Source organism: Pagrus pagrus, assembly GCF_965226575.1.
Source record: "Pagrus pagrus genome assembly, chromosome: 13".
In the NCBI taxonomy this organism is placed as follows: Eukaryota; Metazoa; Chordata; class Actinopteri; order Spariformes; family Sparidae; genus Pagrus; species Pagrus pagrus.
Window position 1 is genome coordinate 22,407,489 of NC_140197.1, and position 18,331 is coordinate 22,425,819.

Below are 18,331 nucleotides of genomic sequence, written 5' to 3' on the forward strand. Positions count from 1 at the left end.
GTGTTTATAGGGAGCCTCTTAGGACACGTTGCATGATTAAGATGCTGCTCAAATACAAGATATATAAAAGAAATATAAAATTCGGTTGTTCTCTTAAAGCTACTGTAAGTTATTTTTGTGTTAAATAGCTCTGAATTCCAACAATAATCACTGTTATTGGGTGTTTGGTAAGTAAGCCATGTTTGATCATGCAGTAAAAGACAAAATACATTTTCTGGCATCACTGCCCACTTTGTCCTGTCAGGACAGAGAACTCCAGAAAGAGGGCGGTCCTGACTGCTACTGAACAGAACAAAACTTTTTGCCAACAAAGTAAAAGTAACCTTGCGATATATGAGGATAAAACCTTGTTACCATGGTAACTGTATACATCAAAGATGGCAACAAGTCCCAAAATACTTAAAAGAAAATTGGTACTGTTAGAAAATTAAGAGTTTATCAAAAACTGAAATGACTTAAGTGTTTATTGACTAAAACTAAAATGAAATGTCTAAAATTAATACTTTAAGTCTTACATTCTATCATAGTTCCAAGCCCAACTTACTTAAAACTCCTGTAAAATACAAATTTTCATTAAAAATATGTATAGTCAATGTATAATCACCCCAACCCACACAATTTAGTTTACATACAATTTGTCAACAAACTACTATAAAAGCTCCAGAAGTGGAAAAAAGCAGATTAAAGCCAGAAAAAAAGGGCTGTATTGCTGCCATGTCTAGCTGTTCCCCCACTGCTACACGCAAACCCCCACATTCATGCAAACAGCAGTCTCTAATTGCACTGTAGCCGTGCAGCTCGGCAGCAGCAGCAGACAAACAGAGGGGGGCGAAGGACAGCACGAGTTAGCACAGAGAGAGACAGGCGCTCTCATCAGTGACGGGCTCACCGGCTGCATGGACAGAGCTGTGGCGCAGGAGGAGGAGAAGAGGTGCAACGGGAGGACAAGCTGCCTGTAAACCGGAGCAAAACAGAGGAGCAAAACGAGACCGAGAGAGAGGGAGGGGGGAACAAACGGCGAGAGAGAGGGAGAGGGGAGAGAAGTCATTTGGAGAAGCGAGAGGGAGCAAGCTGGATGGAGCTGACAAGGACACAGAGGGAGGAAAGCGCACAGAGAAGCCTTCCCTGACGGGGGAGAGAAGTGCGGGAGTGCGTGCACAAAGTGGAAAAGAAGAAGAGCAGGAGGAGGACGAGACGGAGCCTGACAGGAGGTCGAGCTTACAGGGCTTGACTGACACGAGAGCGAAGAGGAGGAGGAGCGTGAGGGCAAGTTGATGGATTTGATTTGGGGGGAGTATTTTTAGAAGGAGGAGCGGAGACATGAGAGGAATATTGAGATAAGAGATGCCGTCTTTGAGTGGAGGAGAAAAAACCAGGGAGGAAGAAGAAGAAGAGAGAATAACGGGAGAAAGAGGAGAAAAGAGCGAGAGATGTTGAGATCAGAGTGTGACAGAACAGATTATCTCTGGTCTGGTTTCCTGCAGGAAACTGCCGTGAGTGTATGTCCATGTGTGCGCATGAGTGCCTCCTTCTCCATGTGAAAGTGTGTTATGGCATGTTTCTCACTGTGGCTGTGGGGCTGTGAAGCAGGTCCGTTACAAGACGAAGCTACCCCGTGGTTACCCGCAGGAACTAGTAACACTGGTTAAAGCCAAGTGCTGGGAGAGACGAGGAGCACACCAGTGACATCATGAGGAAGTCGAGGCGTCAAAAGTGAGACCGCAAAGTGGGACAGAAAACAAACGAGCACAGGAGACTTTGCAAATTAAATTAAAGCTTGTACTTAATACTGACAAGGAACTGATTGCTGCCCCTGGCTGCCGAATGCCTCTGCAAAGGCAGTGGAGCCAAAAAACACATATACGTAACTCAGAAAAAGAGGAACCACAGCGCTGGAACAAGGCAAGCTCTACTCTAACAGACTGCACCACACCAACCAATTCCCTCGGCTGTCGACTCATTATTTTAATTACCTTCCCTTCTTTCATATGTTTTTTTGTCCTCCCTGCTTAGCCCTTGGTATTTTGTATTCCGTCCTCCTCTCTCCCTCTCTCCTCCCCTCCCTCTTCCTCTTGCGTTCGCTCTCTCTGTCTCATCCTCTCTTGTTCACTGTCACACTAACTGCGGTGGATGCTGGAATCACTCATGTAGAAGCCACCTTGCTTGGAGCACATTTGCCTAACTGATTTTTTTTCCCCTTCCCCTGCTGAGTTGGATGATTGGAGCACGCTCAGATTGAGGGACCAGGAGAGATGACCAACAAGTAGCTGCTGCTCAGTGTATCAGAGAGGAGAAGACGACTTCAAAACACAAAGATTTCCTCAAGCGAACTTCTGCGTGTGCATAGAGAATATTTACATTTCAGACCGCATGGGTGATTAGTATTCGTGAGGCCAAACACATATCCAGGTGTGGATTACAGTAGTGGATTTATCCTGGAGCTACATGTGGGCCCCAGCCCCTGAGGCCTGGCTGGGAAATGAAGCCTTTCCCGCGGCTGTAGGAGCGCTGTGGGCAGCTATGGCCCTGGAGGGGCGCTGTCTCAGACGGGGATCCCCGGCCATGATCATAAAAGGTCGTCAGCGACGTCCTCCAAAGCAAACTCTGGCTCGGGTAACTTCCACTCTGCTGTCAAGGACACGCCTGCATGGCCTGAGGCATGTTTGTGTCCCTGGTGGCTCTGTGGGCCGAAGGGCCTTCTGGCTACTGGCCTTCTGCACCTCCCTGGGGCTGCTTTTATCCTGGTCCTCCAACCGCCTACTTCACTGGCTTTCTTTCCCCACATACACACGGGTCCACACAGAGTGGGCTAAAGAACTGGCCTTCCCCGCAGTCACTATCTGCAACAACAACCCCATCCGCCTCTACAAGCTCACCAAGAGCGACCTGTACTTCGCCGGCCACTGGCTGGGCCTGCTGCTGGCTAACCGGACAGTGAGGCCCATGATTCTGGACTTGCTTCAGGAGGACCGTCAGGCCTGGTTCAAGAAGTTGTCAGACTTTAGGCTCTTTCTGCCACCCAGAAACTTTGAAGGAACCAACCTGGAGTTTATGGATAGACTGAGCCACCAACTGGATGACATGCTCCTCTCATGCAAATACAGAGGAGAGCAATGCGGCGCTCACAACTTCTCTTCTGTAAGTCCAACTTCTTCTGTTGTGTTTATTTGACCTCTTTGCATGAAAAACAATCTCCTCGTGTACTTTCATCTTCTTACAGGTCGTCTTTAGAGTCCGTTACAAACGCATTGCATCATGCTGACATAAAAACTGCCTCATTTCTTGATCCTTTCATGAAGTTATAAGTCTATAAATAGTATACAAGCTGTCATAAGTTCCTGTTATAGCTAACGTTGAAAGCTTTCTTGGTCGTCACACAACAAGATTAGCAGATACGTTATCACATGGGGCAGTTATTAATTCACCACCACAGCTCTTGTTAAATGAATGCTTATATAACAAAGACAACAATTGTATCAAGCTTTTGCAGAGTAAAAAATGGTAGCCATGGTCTTTAAATATCTTGGATGAAATGGGTTATATATGAGCACGTAGCCAGGCATAGCTACATACCCTCCATATCTAAAAGTTCTGTTTACAGCACTGTGCAGCCCCCCCCAGAGGAGTTTACTGCCTCTGCGTCTGATCATTCTCATATCTGTCTTCTTTTCTGTGTGGGCGGTTGTAGGATTGGGGATTTGCGTGCCCACTCTTCCTTGTGCGCTCCCCTGAATCGCCTGAACCATGGCAGATGTTTTCTCTGCGGAAATGCAGACGCTCCAACTGTCTTTGAAGATTTTCTTTTTTGGTGATTTCATTTGTGTTCTTTTTGCTCTCTGCCACTGTGGCCTCAGTGTGAGTGACTGGCTGAGGGGGGGATGAGAAATGGCAGATAAATACCTGTGTGGAAAGGTTGCTGCTTTTTTATTGTGTGTGCTGCTTTGGATTTTGTTGCCCCCTCTTTTCACACTGTAAAATTATAATATATGTTTATCAAACCCTACTTTTTCAGCAATTACTATTTACTATATTTGCATTGTTAGCTGTTGTCTTCATTGTCAGTGGCAGTCTTGAAATTACTTCAAATTGCTTACCTATGCATGAAATCCCAGAGATTAAAATAAAACAGTGTATGCATACAGTAGAAAGAGTGTCGATAACTGATGCTTTGGGTTAGCGATGACCCAATCCACCAACCAAAAAGTTGCATTTTGCATGGATTTTACACATTTTCAAGTCAGTTTAAAGGTGTTGGAGACTATTACTGCAAAAAAGTCATAAGAAGCCTTTCTGTGGTCCCAGAGGGAGCGGTGCGGTCTGACTGATACATCACTTCAAGTGATGTCACTTGAGTTTTAGTGAGAAAGAAAAAAGCTCATCAGACCTCTGTAGCCAGCTACTCTTCTCTGCTTGAGGTTAGCAGCTAAAGGTTACATCATGGGTCTAACATGGATCTATTAAAATCTGGATACAGCTTCAGAGGCAGAGCCCCATTCATTCCTGTTAAAGCTGCTCAGTGGCACAGGAAGCCCAAAAAAGCTTGACTTCCCGGGTATAAAATTACTCAGACCTTACGTGTTGTGGGGCATTAGAGACCACTGCCAACCTAGCCAGCTTCATTTTCGAGGGGTTTATGACGCTCCAAAATATGTATCCACTGTTTTACAGCTGCTTGTCACATGAGCTTACATTGTGAAAGAAAGTCTTTTTGGGCCCAAGTGCATCATGTGATGTTGCAATTACACAGTTTGCCCACAGCAAAAGTTGGCTTTGGCTCTTTTTCTGGAGACTTAAGCTACTTAAGACACTACTAGTGTAACACACCAAATAAACCGTTTGTTTGGATGTGCTGTCAATATATCTGTGATTCTATCACCTACATTTTATTTGTCTAAATGTATTATCTAATAATACTGTATCTGACTAGCAGGGTTTTCATATTCGGATGTAAATATAAAATATCTGACCCACAATTATTGTTTCCACATCTTCATAATGGAAAAGATAGTCAAGTTCAGAGGTTGTGGCACTGAAAACAGCAGAGCCAGCTGTTCCCTGTGTTGTCTGATACCTGTTTGCCCATTCTTGTGGCCATTCCCACTTTGTGGCATTGAACTGCACAAAACAGAAAATCGTTCCCCTGTTGTTCTCTTGTGATGTTGAGAGCACGCAATGACATTATTGCTATTTGAAGGCACCATGATTACAGTGCTGACAACCACGATACTCAACCAAGCAAAGAAAGCACTTAGTTCCCTTCACTAAAATGCAATACGTTAAATCACATGCTGTGTTTTTTATTTGTTTTTTTTACAAGCACGTGGTCAGCAGTTGTTGTGCCAACATGTTTGATCGAACTGGATGATTTTAATTTGTCCTTCCACCTCTGGTGGGTGGTGCTGCTCTTTACAGTATGTCCATTTTATTCAGTCTCTTTGACCCCTGTCAGAAACAGGTCGAGGTGAGTCAGCCCACTGCCATGCAAATGAAGCATAAATCTGAACTATGCCCTCAGAATTGTATCCATTAGAGAGACATAATCGAAATCAAATGTTGATGTTCAGTGCAGCATTTGAAAGGTTGCTTTGGTTTGTTGATGTGACTGTTCTGCTACCTCAGTCCTCAGCAGTCAGTTTTTATGTCAAGGTATTGCATTCAAGGTTGTGGGTTCACTATCACAAGTGCTATTACTATTGTGCAGAAGCAGCTTGCCCAAGCTGGAGGATTTTCTGGTAAGAATGGATCAAGCTGTTGGTGATGGAGGGAAAATTGTCCTTTGAGAGCTGCTACTGTGCAAACCCTAAACAACCAGTCGGTGCAATCACTCTGAAATATCGGTAAATCCAAAGGGGGTGAGTCCATGAAGGGCAGTCTTGCTGCAGCAGCCCTACTACAAACACAATAACACTGTACGGTCTACTTAATGTTGATCCCAAACCTACTGAGACCAGTGAGTTTCCGTAGCCGTATGTTATAGATATTTTGGTTGTTGCATTGTGTGTTGGATATTGTCAGCCCTCTGCAGATGCCCCAGTCCTGCCTGCTTCCTCATCTTGATCTACCTCATAGGGGGGCTTCATGCCGTTAACGGACCCTCGGTGGTTTTGCTAATCTCATTAGCCTGCTGCTGCAAGTCAGCAAAGACTCCCTGAGGCCTGTTCATTATCACTGCATTTAGAGTACTGTCACTCCAAGACCAAACAGGATGCAACAACCAGATTAACACAGGATCGGGAACGCACGCATCAGCTTGTGATTAGATAAAGGGAGTCCTTGTCTTGTGTGTGTACAATTTCATAGACCTGCACTCATGATTGTCTTTGAGAAAAGGGAAGAAATCCAGTGTTGATAGAGGTTTGGTATTACAGGCTCCAGAGTACAGAGGATGCTTTGAACTACCGAGCAGCGGGTGGCTTGAGGGGAAAGGAGGAGAAAGGTACAGCCAGAGGTTGGGAATGAGAGATGGTATAGCGAAAAAGAATCTGGTTGGGAATACAAATGTGACCCATAATTCTGGCCAGCCTCTTGCAGCAGCAGGATTTCATGTGCTGAATCTACTGTATCCCAGTGAATGGAAACCATTGGAAGGCGGGACAAATCAATACATCTATTAGCTCCGCGCTGTAGTTTATGGTGGTCTTTTCTGCTCCCTCATCTCCAATACTGATATACTCTCAGCCGCCCCACAGCTAGTCACAACTTCACAGCAGGGGATAACAGAGCTGGAGTCAACCGTTCAAACAATCCCTGATAAAACGAAAATGATACCATATCAAACCACGAATAGCCAAGCCTCTCTCTGAGAAGCAGATATACATCTCCACCTTTCCCAAACTCCTTCGAGGACTAGATAACTGCACCTGCACTGACAAATTAAACAGCACTCGGAGGTGGAGAGCAGCACCTAATCACACTCTAGGCAGGGTTAGAAATAAGGTGAATCTCTTTGCTTGGCCACTGTAATCTATCGACTATCCCTAGAGGCATCTAATAACTGCAGAGCCACAGTAATGCTGCTTAAAGTGTTTGCTCGGATGTATTTTTGAATTATGAATTATAGGGGGACAATACTGTGTGTCATATTCAGTGATATTAATGTTTGGGCTTTCTTTATTAAAGCTGCTGTAATATTTTATTAGATTCTTAATGGATCAAATGTGGAAGTGATCACTTTGAGTGATGAGCCCACAGAGAATTACGGCCCAACTCTGCAGTTTTGCACAGCTGTATGAAGCACTTTAGCATCGTTCAACTCATTATTTTTCTTTTATGGCCGCAACAAAGTATAAATGTTTGGCATTACGACCATTTTGTTTTGTTTTGTTTTTTTGTTTAATTTTTATTTTGAAATCCATGGTATATTACACCCCCTGACAGAACAAATGAACAACCAGTCATTGGGGGGAAAAAAGGTACCTTTACAGGAGAGCATCTTGTCCCAGGACTAAAGTCTCTCAGCTTCATTTCCTTTGGAGTGAAGTCCATTTCTTTTCATTTTCAAAGTATGACTATGAAGAAAAACAACAGCATAACAACATAACAGTTTGGCTTCATTTCCATTGTTTATTTGTATATTTTCCCTTGAATTACAAGCCCTTTTGTTTTTTGCATTCTATTCTGTTTCTGTCTTCTATTGATACTGAGTGTTGACATGAGCATACAATGGATGTTGGCTTTGGCTGCTCTTGTCTCACATCGCATTACTCATGGATTGGTGGTCTGTTTCATGGAATCCCTGCTTTATAAGAGGGTGGCCTCACAGCTCAACTGTATAAAGGTTAATTGATTGAAAACCATCTGCTCTGTCGGATGTGTTTATGGAATATGTTTCAGAGCTGAAAAAGGAAGGCGCATGTGCATCATAGATTTTTCCTTGCATTGTTCAGACAGCAGACCTACACATCTTATTGACTTATTTTCAGCTCCACCTTCTATTTTCATTCTTAGCTGCTCCCCCCCTATTTTAAACGATATGAATGCATTAAGGAGACTAACAGGGCTTTATTTGCAGAAGCACCTCTGGCAAATCCTGGTCAATCCCCTGCTGTTAATTCAGTTTTAAGCACACCTAAGTAATAATACAGGTCACCTCTCCTCTCGTTTGTCATTGACCTTTTCTGTAGGATTTGGTAAGGCCATAAGCTATTGATCTGTCTTGAAATAAACAAGAGTGGGAATCAGTCGGAAGCAGCTCCAACTGCAGCAATCTCATTAACACAGGTGGCCCCATGCTTAGCACGCTCTGGAACCCCCCAATCCAATTTCCCTCTACAGAGCATATGGCTTGAGTGGTTTCATGAGGTCCATCTACTACAAACCATAACAGCGCTGTGTCTTAATATGAATGGCCACGGCGCAGTTCGTTGTTCGTTGATGCAGCCAGCATCCAGTAGCTGTTTGACAGCGAGCCATAGGCCATGCTGAACAGTCACCTGAACGCCCCGGTGTAATGCAAGCCTTGAATGCAGATGAAAAGATTATACGCAGTTAGTATTCATAAGGTCACGTCAATGCATAAACCACAGGACTTGTAAAAGGTTAGTGTTTGAAATAGAAAGCTAATGGATGCTGTTCTCTCCCATGAATACCATTAGCTGTAGCTGTATCCAATCTCCACTGCACCTTATGACAGACGTGCAAAAGGTAGAGCAGATAAGCTCCCACATGCTCTCTATGGGTGCCATACTGTAAAGGAAAAGCATTTGTGTTTTGTATTTGAAAAACGTATATGTACGGCTTGTTTGACCTTATGTATCACCATTCACAGTTTTCCCTCACGGCTCATCCCCCTGACATGCACACAAACACATCCCGTGCTAAAGATATGCATATAACTGCGCCCACGATAACAATCTATATTCACTCTTTGGTCCTTTGGGCAACAAACACCCACCAACAGATTTGCCTCTTCTGCCTTCTGTGTGCGTGTTGGTGAGAGGGGGCAAGTATGTAAATGTAATGGGCACAGTATGAGTAGCAACCTTTAACATAATACAGTACAGCAAACACTACAACAATAAAACGTTCTCAGAAGTTACCCAAGAGTTGCATCAGCAACTTCCTGACACAAAGTCAACTAAAACTAAAATGTATCAGCCTTACCAAGAAAAGATTTATTGTAGAGCTGCTGTAATCGACTGCTTTACTTTACAAAGGTGTACCTGTGTTAAACTGTGCAGAGTATTCCAAACTAAACTTCTCACCACCCACACTGCAAAACTTCTCAGTGACTTCAACTTGTTAGATCAGTGGAATTACAGTAAATTAGATTTTCAGCTTCAACTCAGGAGAAGTTAGAACGTCAAATTATCGCATTGATGAGTTTGAACTTGAGATGATGATTGATTAAATATCCAACTCAGCTCATGAAATGAAAGCACCACTTCAGTGCGTTTTGGCATTTTTATATTGCATATTTTTCTTAATCATTCCTTGACAATGTTGATCAGAGTGTTTGCCTCATATTTCTTTATATAAAAATAACTAAATGATTTTGTGCTCAAACTCAACAAATTTAAGCTGTCGCTAAAATGGAACGATTATGTATGACTTTAGTGGAATCTGAGTAATACGTCGTCCTTCAGGCTTGGCGCACCGAGAAGAGAGTTTTGAAAGTCGTAAAAGCACTGGCAGTGTCTCCCAAAGTGCGAGGCATGGCTTATAAGAGTAATGTAGCTCTTTTAAAGGTGCAGTGTGTAGGATTTAGGGGATTTAGGAGGCTGTATCGGCAAAAATGGAATATAATTTTCATAATTACGCAATGTTTTCATTGCTGTACAATCACTTGAAAATAAGAATCACTGAGTTGTCCTTACCTTAGAATGAGCATTTTATTCCTGCAGAGGGAGCGGGTCCTCTTCTATGGCAGGGTCCGTCACTTTTCACTGCCATGTTTCTACAGTAGCCCTGAACAGACGAACCAAACACTGTCTCTGGAGAAGGTCTGATGAGTTTTTAGCTGCCACTGTAGGTGGTTAGAGGCGATTGGTATGTTGATGGTTGCAATCTGCAACCTCAATGCTAGATGCCATTAAATGTTATGTCATGGACCTTTAAGAATTAGGGCAGGGCTATTAATGCTAATGATGAATTGATCTTGATAAAACAGCAATCTGGTTGCTATGGTAATGTATTATGTCCATCTATTAGCAACACCCCTATTCTATCATATCATGCATTGTGTTTGGGTTCATGGCGTGTTCACAGCTCATGGGATGGATTTTAGATATGGGAATGAGTCTAGCATTATGTTTGAAACCAACTGAACACCCCCCAAGTCTAAAACCATGTCCATTAAAGTTAGGTTTATTCTCCCAGTTGTAATTATGACTTGGGGGTTAACGTGATGATAACTCTGATATGACATGAACACAACAAAAGATCCTTTTTTTGCCCTCTCCCTGATCAAAATGAAAGCAAACCATGATGAAGACAGAGTAGATGTTCCTTTCAGCAACCATGCTTTACTCTCTGCATACAAGATCAGACTACATGTGCAAAAAATTGAAAAAAAGAAAATGTAAATCAAACCTAACTACACTGGCATATCTCATCTTAGCTCGCTGTTAGTCAGATTTTTCTTAAATCCTAAAAACAGGACTAACATTTTAAGGCAGGAGCTCACTCATATTTTTTATCTTGAAAAGTATTTTTCAGTGTAGTTATTACATGCCATCTTTCTTCACACAAACAACCTGTTAGTGCTTGAAAGGCACAGAGACGGGGAACAGGGCTGGCTGTGTCCACGGGACTTGTTTGGCGGAGCAGTCACCAGCAGACACTAATATGGGCTTCCCAGCGTGTGATACTGGCTCTGTCTGGCTCTCCTCATAGGTGTCCCTTATCATGTGACAGGGCAGCAATCATCCCGCAGCCATGAGCACACAAACACTCACATAAGATGCAGTCAGTGTGAAGAAAATGGTGCAGCTGACTTCTGCAGCACATGATCTCTTACTCATACTTCACACTTCTTTTTATTTTATTTTTCAGTACATAGAATCTACAGTCTTGTATAAAAGGTTAATTGCAACAGCACTGAGAGGCCACGTACACAGGGTTTCATTTGGTGAAAGTTACATGTTGAGCATGTTGGAGACGAGCCAAGAACATCCTTCTAATTCATTACATCCCACACACTTTCTAGACTTTTCCTCTCACTGTGAATGTGAAATCTGTCAGGGTGTTGCAGTCCCCTGCGGTTATTACAGCTCACAAGTCAGATGACTGTGTGCTTTTGACCTTCCCAGCGCTGCTTACTTCTATATATCAGGCATTATATCGTGTGGTTGTGCGTGGGCTAAAGTCTTCAGAGAGTAGACGAGCTCTGAGGATGCTCAGGTCAACCTGCAGCTCGACATCGGAAGGCAAACCTTGCAGATTTTGTCATGTTATAGATATTAACCCTCCTTATCACGCTTGGTTCCCTCATATGCATTACAAGCATCTGACTTGATCAAAGACGTGTGGATCATAAAGGTGCTGGTGTCAGCCACCTTAGCTATGTGCAGCAAAGTGAAACAGCCATTTCATCATATTGTTCTTGCTCATATCAGATTTTGCATGCGATGCTTCGACTACTTCTGCCGGGAAATGTGCCTGCTGGCAGAAAGTTTCTGGTGCTATCTGTCAAAAACAGATAGCGCTTCTTTTACGCACCACTAGTTTTCTTTTCCAACTCCAAATCCAGAAGAAGTCTCAAGGTGAGAGAAACAAGATTACAGCCATTACCCACTCCCCCTCTTCAATTACTGCTGCCTCTGTGCCTTTCAGCAAGCGTCTATTCCCAACCTCCTTTTAAGGACGTGTGCACCTGCCTGCAACTGTTGCTGCAGGTCACACTCCTCTGAACAAACCTGTTTAAATTTTGGTTTAAAGTGAAGGTCCGCAGCAGAGGCAAACGTGAGCTGACTTCCAATGGCAGACAGATGTTTGTTCTCGCCTTGAATCTCACAAGACTTTGAAGCAGGAATCAACAGAGCGATGCAAGCACGTTCTCCCGAGAGTCTGTTTTAAGGTTGTGCATCTTTAAGGAAACCGCTTTCTGCTGATACTGCTTTAGCGAGCACATACCATCGTACCGCACACTTTATACACTGCACATACATTTCCCTCATAGATCTTCTGACTCAAAGACCCCTGGGGTATCCCAGCTGACCCTTCCTGACATCCTGGTAAGTCAGTTGTGTTGAACTGGATGCAGTTGATGTCTGACTTAATCCATATTTTATAGCTTTGCTACATGTCAGTAGCTCAGTATTGGATTCTCACCTCGCCATTTAGATCCATCAGCTGCAGAAGCTGCAGAAATGAAACACAACACAGTGTGTGTTACCAAGTAAAGATAGCTCTAAGTGTGTAGTTAATCATCTTACACACCAAAAGATTAGAGCCACTTAAATGAGTCAGAATGCGTTTCCCTTTTTTCCGCTTTATCATCTGGAGATTTCTGCAGACCTTAAATATTTCATTGCTCGCTGTGAGCTGAGAGGAGTCCATCTTCTTCTTGGGGTAAGGCTGGGCGGAGAAGAAGTTGGAGGTGGTTTTGTAAGACGGGAGGGGAAAAACAGGTAAACAACCTGGAAAAAGGATGTGGGCATCGACAGTGGCTTTGCCAGATTTAACCTCAACAGTATCAAAGACAGAAACCGCTCTGAGATCGTGAGGCTCCGTCAATAATGTAACACACTGAATTCCTCTGCAATGTTTGTGCCTCTCCTTCAGACGTGAATACCTTTATGAATAATGGAAACACAAGAAGCAATTCGCGGCAATTCATCCTGTCTACTTGACAGCACACTTTAATTCAGCTTTACCTCCCTGCCCGTATGCTGTTGTATATATAAATACATAAACGTGTGAATAATTTCCATTGTTTATCTCTACAGTGGGAGGCAGAAGGGACATTCATTCGAGTTCTCCGAGATGAAAACAGACTTAATTATGGTACCCCTTGTCCAACTTTGCAAGACAATATACACTACGTATATATTTGATTTTTTATTGTTTGTTCTCCTTCTGTCTGTCTGAAGGATATTACTGTATGTGCTGGTATTATCTTGGCTTAGTCAGTCTGTGGATATTGATGCTGCAGTCAGTATCTGGATATGCAGAACAGCAAAGAGAGATAAAACAATGCCAAATATTAAGATACAGACAAAATGAAAATTAGAATGAAAATTGTTTTCGAGCATGAGCAAAGGAAGCCAGGAAATGAGCACCGTCTTTATCTCAGTCAATGGCAACTGCAGTTTTTGCACCATAAATCCAACTTGTCCTTTTGTTGCTCTTATCTTCTTTTGGCTACGATGCTCAAATGGGAGCGACAGGCATTCAAACGATCTGACAAATCCGCAATTGTATCCTATCGTCGGTACTAAAAGGTGCATCGGAACCCAGTCCTGCCAAGATTATTGCACGGAATAAGGTTAAGCGATTATTGAATTGTGTCTTGTAGTTGAGATGAGAAAATAACTATATAACTATACTCTCTCTCTCTCTCTCTGTGGCTCTCTGTGTCCATCTGTTCCTAAAACAGCTGAACACTGTAGCTTTTAGCAAACTAGCTGCAAAAAATAGCGCTCTTCTTGTGGACTATTTTCAGTAGCAGATTAACACACATTTGGTGCTCCAGTGAATATTTCTGGCATCAGGACAGTGTATGTGGGATTGCCTCAAAATAAAGTACAGTGTATGTGTTTTTGGACAACAGCGGGAGTCCATGTCAAGAGAGGAATAAGCCAAATCAGGCTTTGGAAGCAAAGGCGATACAAATAATTGGTTTGGTTGGTTTTGGGCTTGTCGCTTATCCTTTATCCCATTAGTAAGGTCATTCAACTTTGAGCATATTTAGGATTTACTACACGTTTACTCCCCCTATACTTCTACTCCCTACTTGATTCCTGGAGTTGAAATGAGGAGTTTATACAATCTATACAATACCGGCAAAAGCCTTAATAAGGAGCCAACTGACTTTGAGCAAGATTGCCAGGAAGCTGAAGTTTTCTGGTTAGAGAACACATCATCTCTATTTGCTCTCTAGCAGCTACATTGTGCCATTTCCAGTAGAGACACATCTCAATATCATGGTCAACACCTTGTGTTGTCTGTTTAAAAAAAAACAAATGTAGGAGGACGTGCTATCTTTGCAAAATCAACCATCTCTTACTTGGCTTTGTGGTTTGTTTAGCAGGCTGACAGAATGCATATTTAGTTGATTAGTGTGGACACAGAGCATCCGACATCGCTTCACATCAGACGTTTGCATGCAATTCTATAGTTGATTTAGACTCGATCTTCCCACTACTCTGAGCTACGGAGAAAGAAGAGAAAGAAAAAAAGAGACCCTGTGCTCTGAGCAGCAAGATCAGCACCTTGGAGAGCGCCTCTCCTCTCAGCATTGCCCTATGTCTCCTCAGTCCTGTGCTTATACTGTACATGCACAAAGTTGCAGGTCGGGCTGGGTTCTGGTGGTTGTTAAGCACATAGTTTTGTGGGTCAGGCAGCATGTATTGGCTCTCATAACAGGTTGGGTGCAGGTATGAAAAGACCCTCACCCTCACATCACCACTTGCCTACTACTCATCGGATCTCATATTCTGCATTTTTCTGATTATCAGAACAATTTTTTTGTCTGATTGCCTTTAAAATAAATACATTTTAATACAGCATGTAATCTGCAAAGTAACTGGTAACTAACTAAAGTTTTCATAAACTACAGTATTTGACTCCAAAATGTGGTGCAGTGGAAATATAAAGTACCAGAAAATGTACTTACAATTTACAGTTATTGAGTAAATGTACTTAGTTGCATTCAATCATTGATTATGTATCCGCGGCTGTGAACATAAAATATTAATTTATATAAATGTCCATCTGTCTATGAATAAGCATTGAGTCCATTTATTGTTCAAAGCTGAAATTTCCAGTCACAGCAGTCTGTGTAAGTTAATTGCTGCTCCCTCTGCACAGCAATTAGAAACCTTTTTTCATTCCTTCCTCACAAATAAGCGTGTTTCACAAACACAGACTAAAAGACTCTAAGAAAGCCCACATTAGCATTGCAGTACTGTAAATGTGCCGCCACAGTCCCTTCCTCACTAAATGAGACCCAGGACTCTCTTTCACAAAAACTACAGTTTTCTTTGCATTGTCTGGGCAAAGCTTTTGAATCAAAGGGGTGAATCGGGAGTTGCAAAGTTCTAGCAATGCGCATTTCCAAGATGGTTTGAGATGCGAAGAGGGTGAGAGCGACGGAGCTCAGTGGCACATTGACCCTCAGGAGCTCATCAGCTTTATAGTCCACGTCCTCTGGCATCGTTGGCACGGGTGGCACCGGCTCATTACTCAATCCCCCATGGTCTATCTTTCACGGGCAAAGGGAACTATAGACTTCTAGCGAGCACGTCCCCCGCTGCTCTGCTGTATTCGCGTGGGTCAGGACATGTGTGGGAGGCTGCTACAAAGAGGCAGCCAGGAAAATTGAGACAATATCAACTATTTAAAAGGGAAAAAAAGCACATTTCACAGCTTATTGATGGAGAAATCTGCACTTCTTCTCATTAAACAATGAAAGTAACACAACATTGAACCCACATTGTTCAACCTACCCATCCACAAACATCTCAGATGAAGATGTATGCAGACCTTATAAATATAGAGGAGTGCAGTGTGTAAAGAAAAACAAACAAGCAGGTAAAAGTAGCAGCTGTATGCAGCGAAATAAGGCTCGCTAGACTGGCAGAGATTGGTGTCAGACTTGGCAAGATGAAAGTGTTCTCACTCTCTGTCGCGCTTTTCCAGACACGTACACATGATACAATGAGGCACACCGATAGTTATTAATACATTCACACTGAAGGCTAAGCACATTATAAAACCGGAGCCCATATAGTGCACAAATGTATGCACATAATGTCAAATCCGGAGACGCGTCAGGAGGACGTGTAAAAGATTCACAGGTAGCAGGAGGGTGTTGTTGACATTCATGACAACTTCTCCGTGTTGTCAGACTGTAATCATTCTCTCCCGTACGCTATAGGTTCCATATGTCAGCAGCCCTCATAGCAATGTACGCTTCTCATAAGCTCCATCCACTGCCTGAGCTGCAAATGCACTTTTCATGTCATTACCGAACAGATGGCATTCAGGCCTTTTTTTTTTCTTTGAACAGCATTAAATCTTCATCAGCAACAGAGCTAAAGCATGAAATAGCTTCTGAGTTATGTAGTAATACAGGACCAGATATTAACTTGTAACAAAGGCTGGTGTACAAATTCACTTCAGCATAAAAGGATTTAAATTTAAGCTTTCAAAAGATTTCCCTCCTTGAACTCACATAGAAGTTCTTTTTGTTTCGAGTGAGTTTAGAAAACATACTGTATCAGTGAGGCATACGGTTTATGCATTATGAGTAAGATGGTTTATGTCTCTGAATCATTTGAGGCTTTAATGACGTCCCTAACCAAATTAAATGTAGATTAAAATGAAACACACAAGGGTATAACAGCCTGTGCCTATTGCTTTTTTGTTTCAGCCCACACACTTGCAGTATCTTGACACAGCATTGCAGGTTGTTGGCCATCAACACATCAGGATACTTCCTGGTGCTGACATGGGTCAAAGTCTAAGATAAAACCACGGCATCCAGTTTTCTCCAGCCAACTACAAAGTCTGTAGGATTAGCTAAATTTCTCTTCCAACAATGGTGAAGTCATCTCATGCGAAACTACGTTCAAACAATCATCGCGAACAAACTCTCTTGACATCAAACCCAAGAAAGGTTAGGGTTTGGGTATGGGAGGATTTCAAAGGGTTTGACCTCACAAACATCTGTTCATTATGATTGGATAAGTAACGTGACTTTCATTTAGCCCAAAATCACAAACTTACCTTGGTATAAGGTGTAATTTTTTGCGCATATGGCCAGAATTTGAAGGTAGCTCCAAAAACAGAGGGGGCAGAATATCACTAGATTAACCCACAACTGCCCTCCTCGGTAGCTATCCCTGGCTGTTAGCTACCGTACTTTGCCTATGAATATTTGTTTTGCCCCAACCCTTTTAACCTTTAGTTATCTGAATTTGATGTTAAACCTATGATGATGCAGAAACCAGTTGTGAACACAACATTAACATATTGATTCTTATTCAAACATCCAGCAGATTTCTGGCAACCTGATAATGTAAATCCAATATTTCCTCTCTTGTTGTTGGTCTCAACCAATTAAACAGATGAAATATGTGGCTCTTTAGCTGCTGAACGCTCCACTGTGTTCGCTAGCTAGTTCCTGACTGTGTCAGTCTGCTGTTTGGTGCTGAGCAGGCAGCATACAATGAATTTTTAAAGCTTCTGAAAATAGCTGCCTGCTGTGGATGAAAAAACTTTGCTATCCATAAAAAAGTGAGGAGCTGCTGATTCAGGTAATGATTCCTTGTAGGCCATCAGCAGTGGGGGAAAACCAGTTTGTAGGGCCAGGATATTTTCACATCTTACTCTGTAAAGAGAGGATTTATTTCAACGAAACCAGAGGTGATGTGGAAAGACAAACCAACACTGTTGTGGTGAGTTTTATTTAGTTTATGTAGAGATTAAATAAATAATCAGTTAATGATCAGCCGCTTTAAATCTCCCAGCTGAACCTCAAAGTGGTGTAAAGAGACGGAACGAACCAAGGCTAGCTGGTTAGCACGCTAGCTAAGATGTCTTTGACATTATGTCAACACTGTTGTTTCTTTACACTATGTTGTTGATGATGTTCGTTCAGTTCTTGAATGTTTTAAACAAAAATTCTGGCCATATCTTACTTCAGGGGTCTTAACACTGGAGGCCGACTTTGCATCACCATGTTTCCCATATGCACTGCATCCCGTGTACCATACAGGTAATGGATTAAAGGTCTGGATTAAAGATTTAACATACTGTAATAAGCACAAAATGTCACGAGTGCTCGCCTGCTGTTTCTAAAGCTTCACTCCACAGTCAGCCCCATTTTCAAACCTAGTTGGAGTGATTAGTAATCACTAGCACGCTTCGGTTCCTGTGGCGTGAGGACTTCCAATCCTTCATCCTGGTCACCTCTTCACTTCCCCCGAGGCACTGTGATTTGCAGATAGAATGGGGGTCCTGACAGCAGGTCTAGCTGTCTGAAGGACAGGTGCTTCTGGCCCCGAGGGGACTTGCTTGGACAGAGGAGAGGGAAAGGACACTCTGGAGCCACACTCAGTGATGATGGCAGCTTTTTAAACGCTTAAACCAAACACACTAAGAGAAAGAAAGAGAGGAGAACAGCCGGGAGCAGAAGTCCTGAGAGGAGTCCTGGACAGAGGACACA

At 42.8% G+C, this 18,331-nt stretch overlaps 1 protein-coding gene across 3 annotated transcripts in view; it reads left to right on the top strand.

Annotated features, from left to right (window-relative positions):
- Positions 1-18,331, top strand: part of asic2 (acid-sensing (proton-gated) ion channel 2) — a 365,606-nt gene that overhangs the window by 250,760 nt on the left and 96,515 nt on the right. Inside the window, exon 1 of one of the 3 annotated variants that reach the window (XM_084371735.1) lies at positions 827-3,138. The exons of the other annotated variants lie outside the window; for them this stretch is intronic. Within the exon in view, the coding sequence (XP_084227861.1) occupies positions 2,446-3,138 (693 nt within the window). The 5' untranslated portion in view covers positions 827-2,445. Of the gene's footprint in view, positions 1-826; positions 3,139-18,331 lie in introns of those variants that run through there. 3 annotated transcript variants of the gene reach the window in all.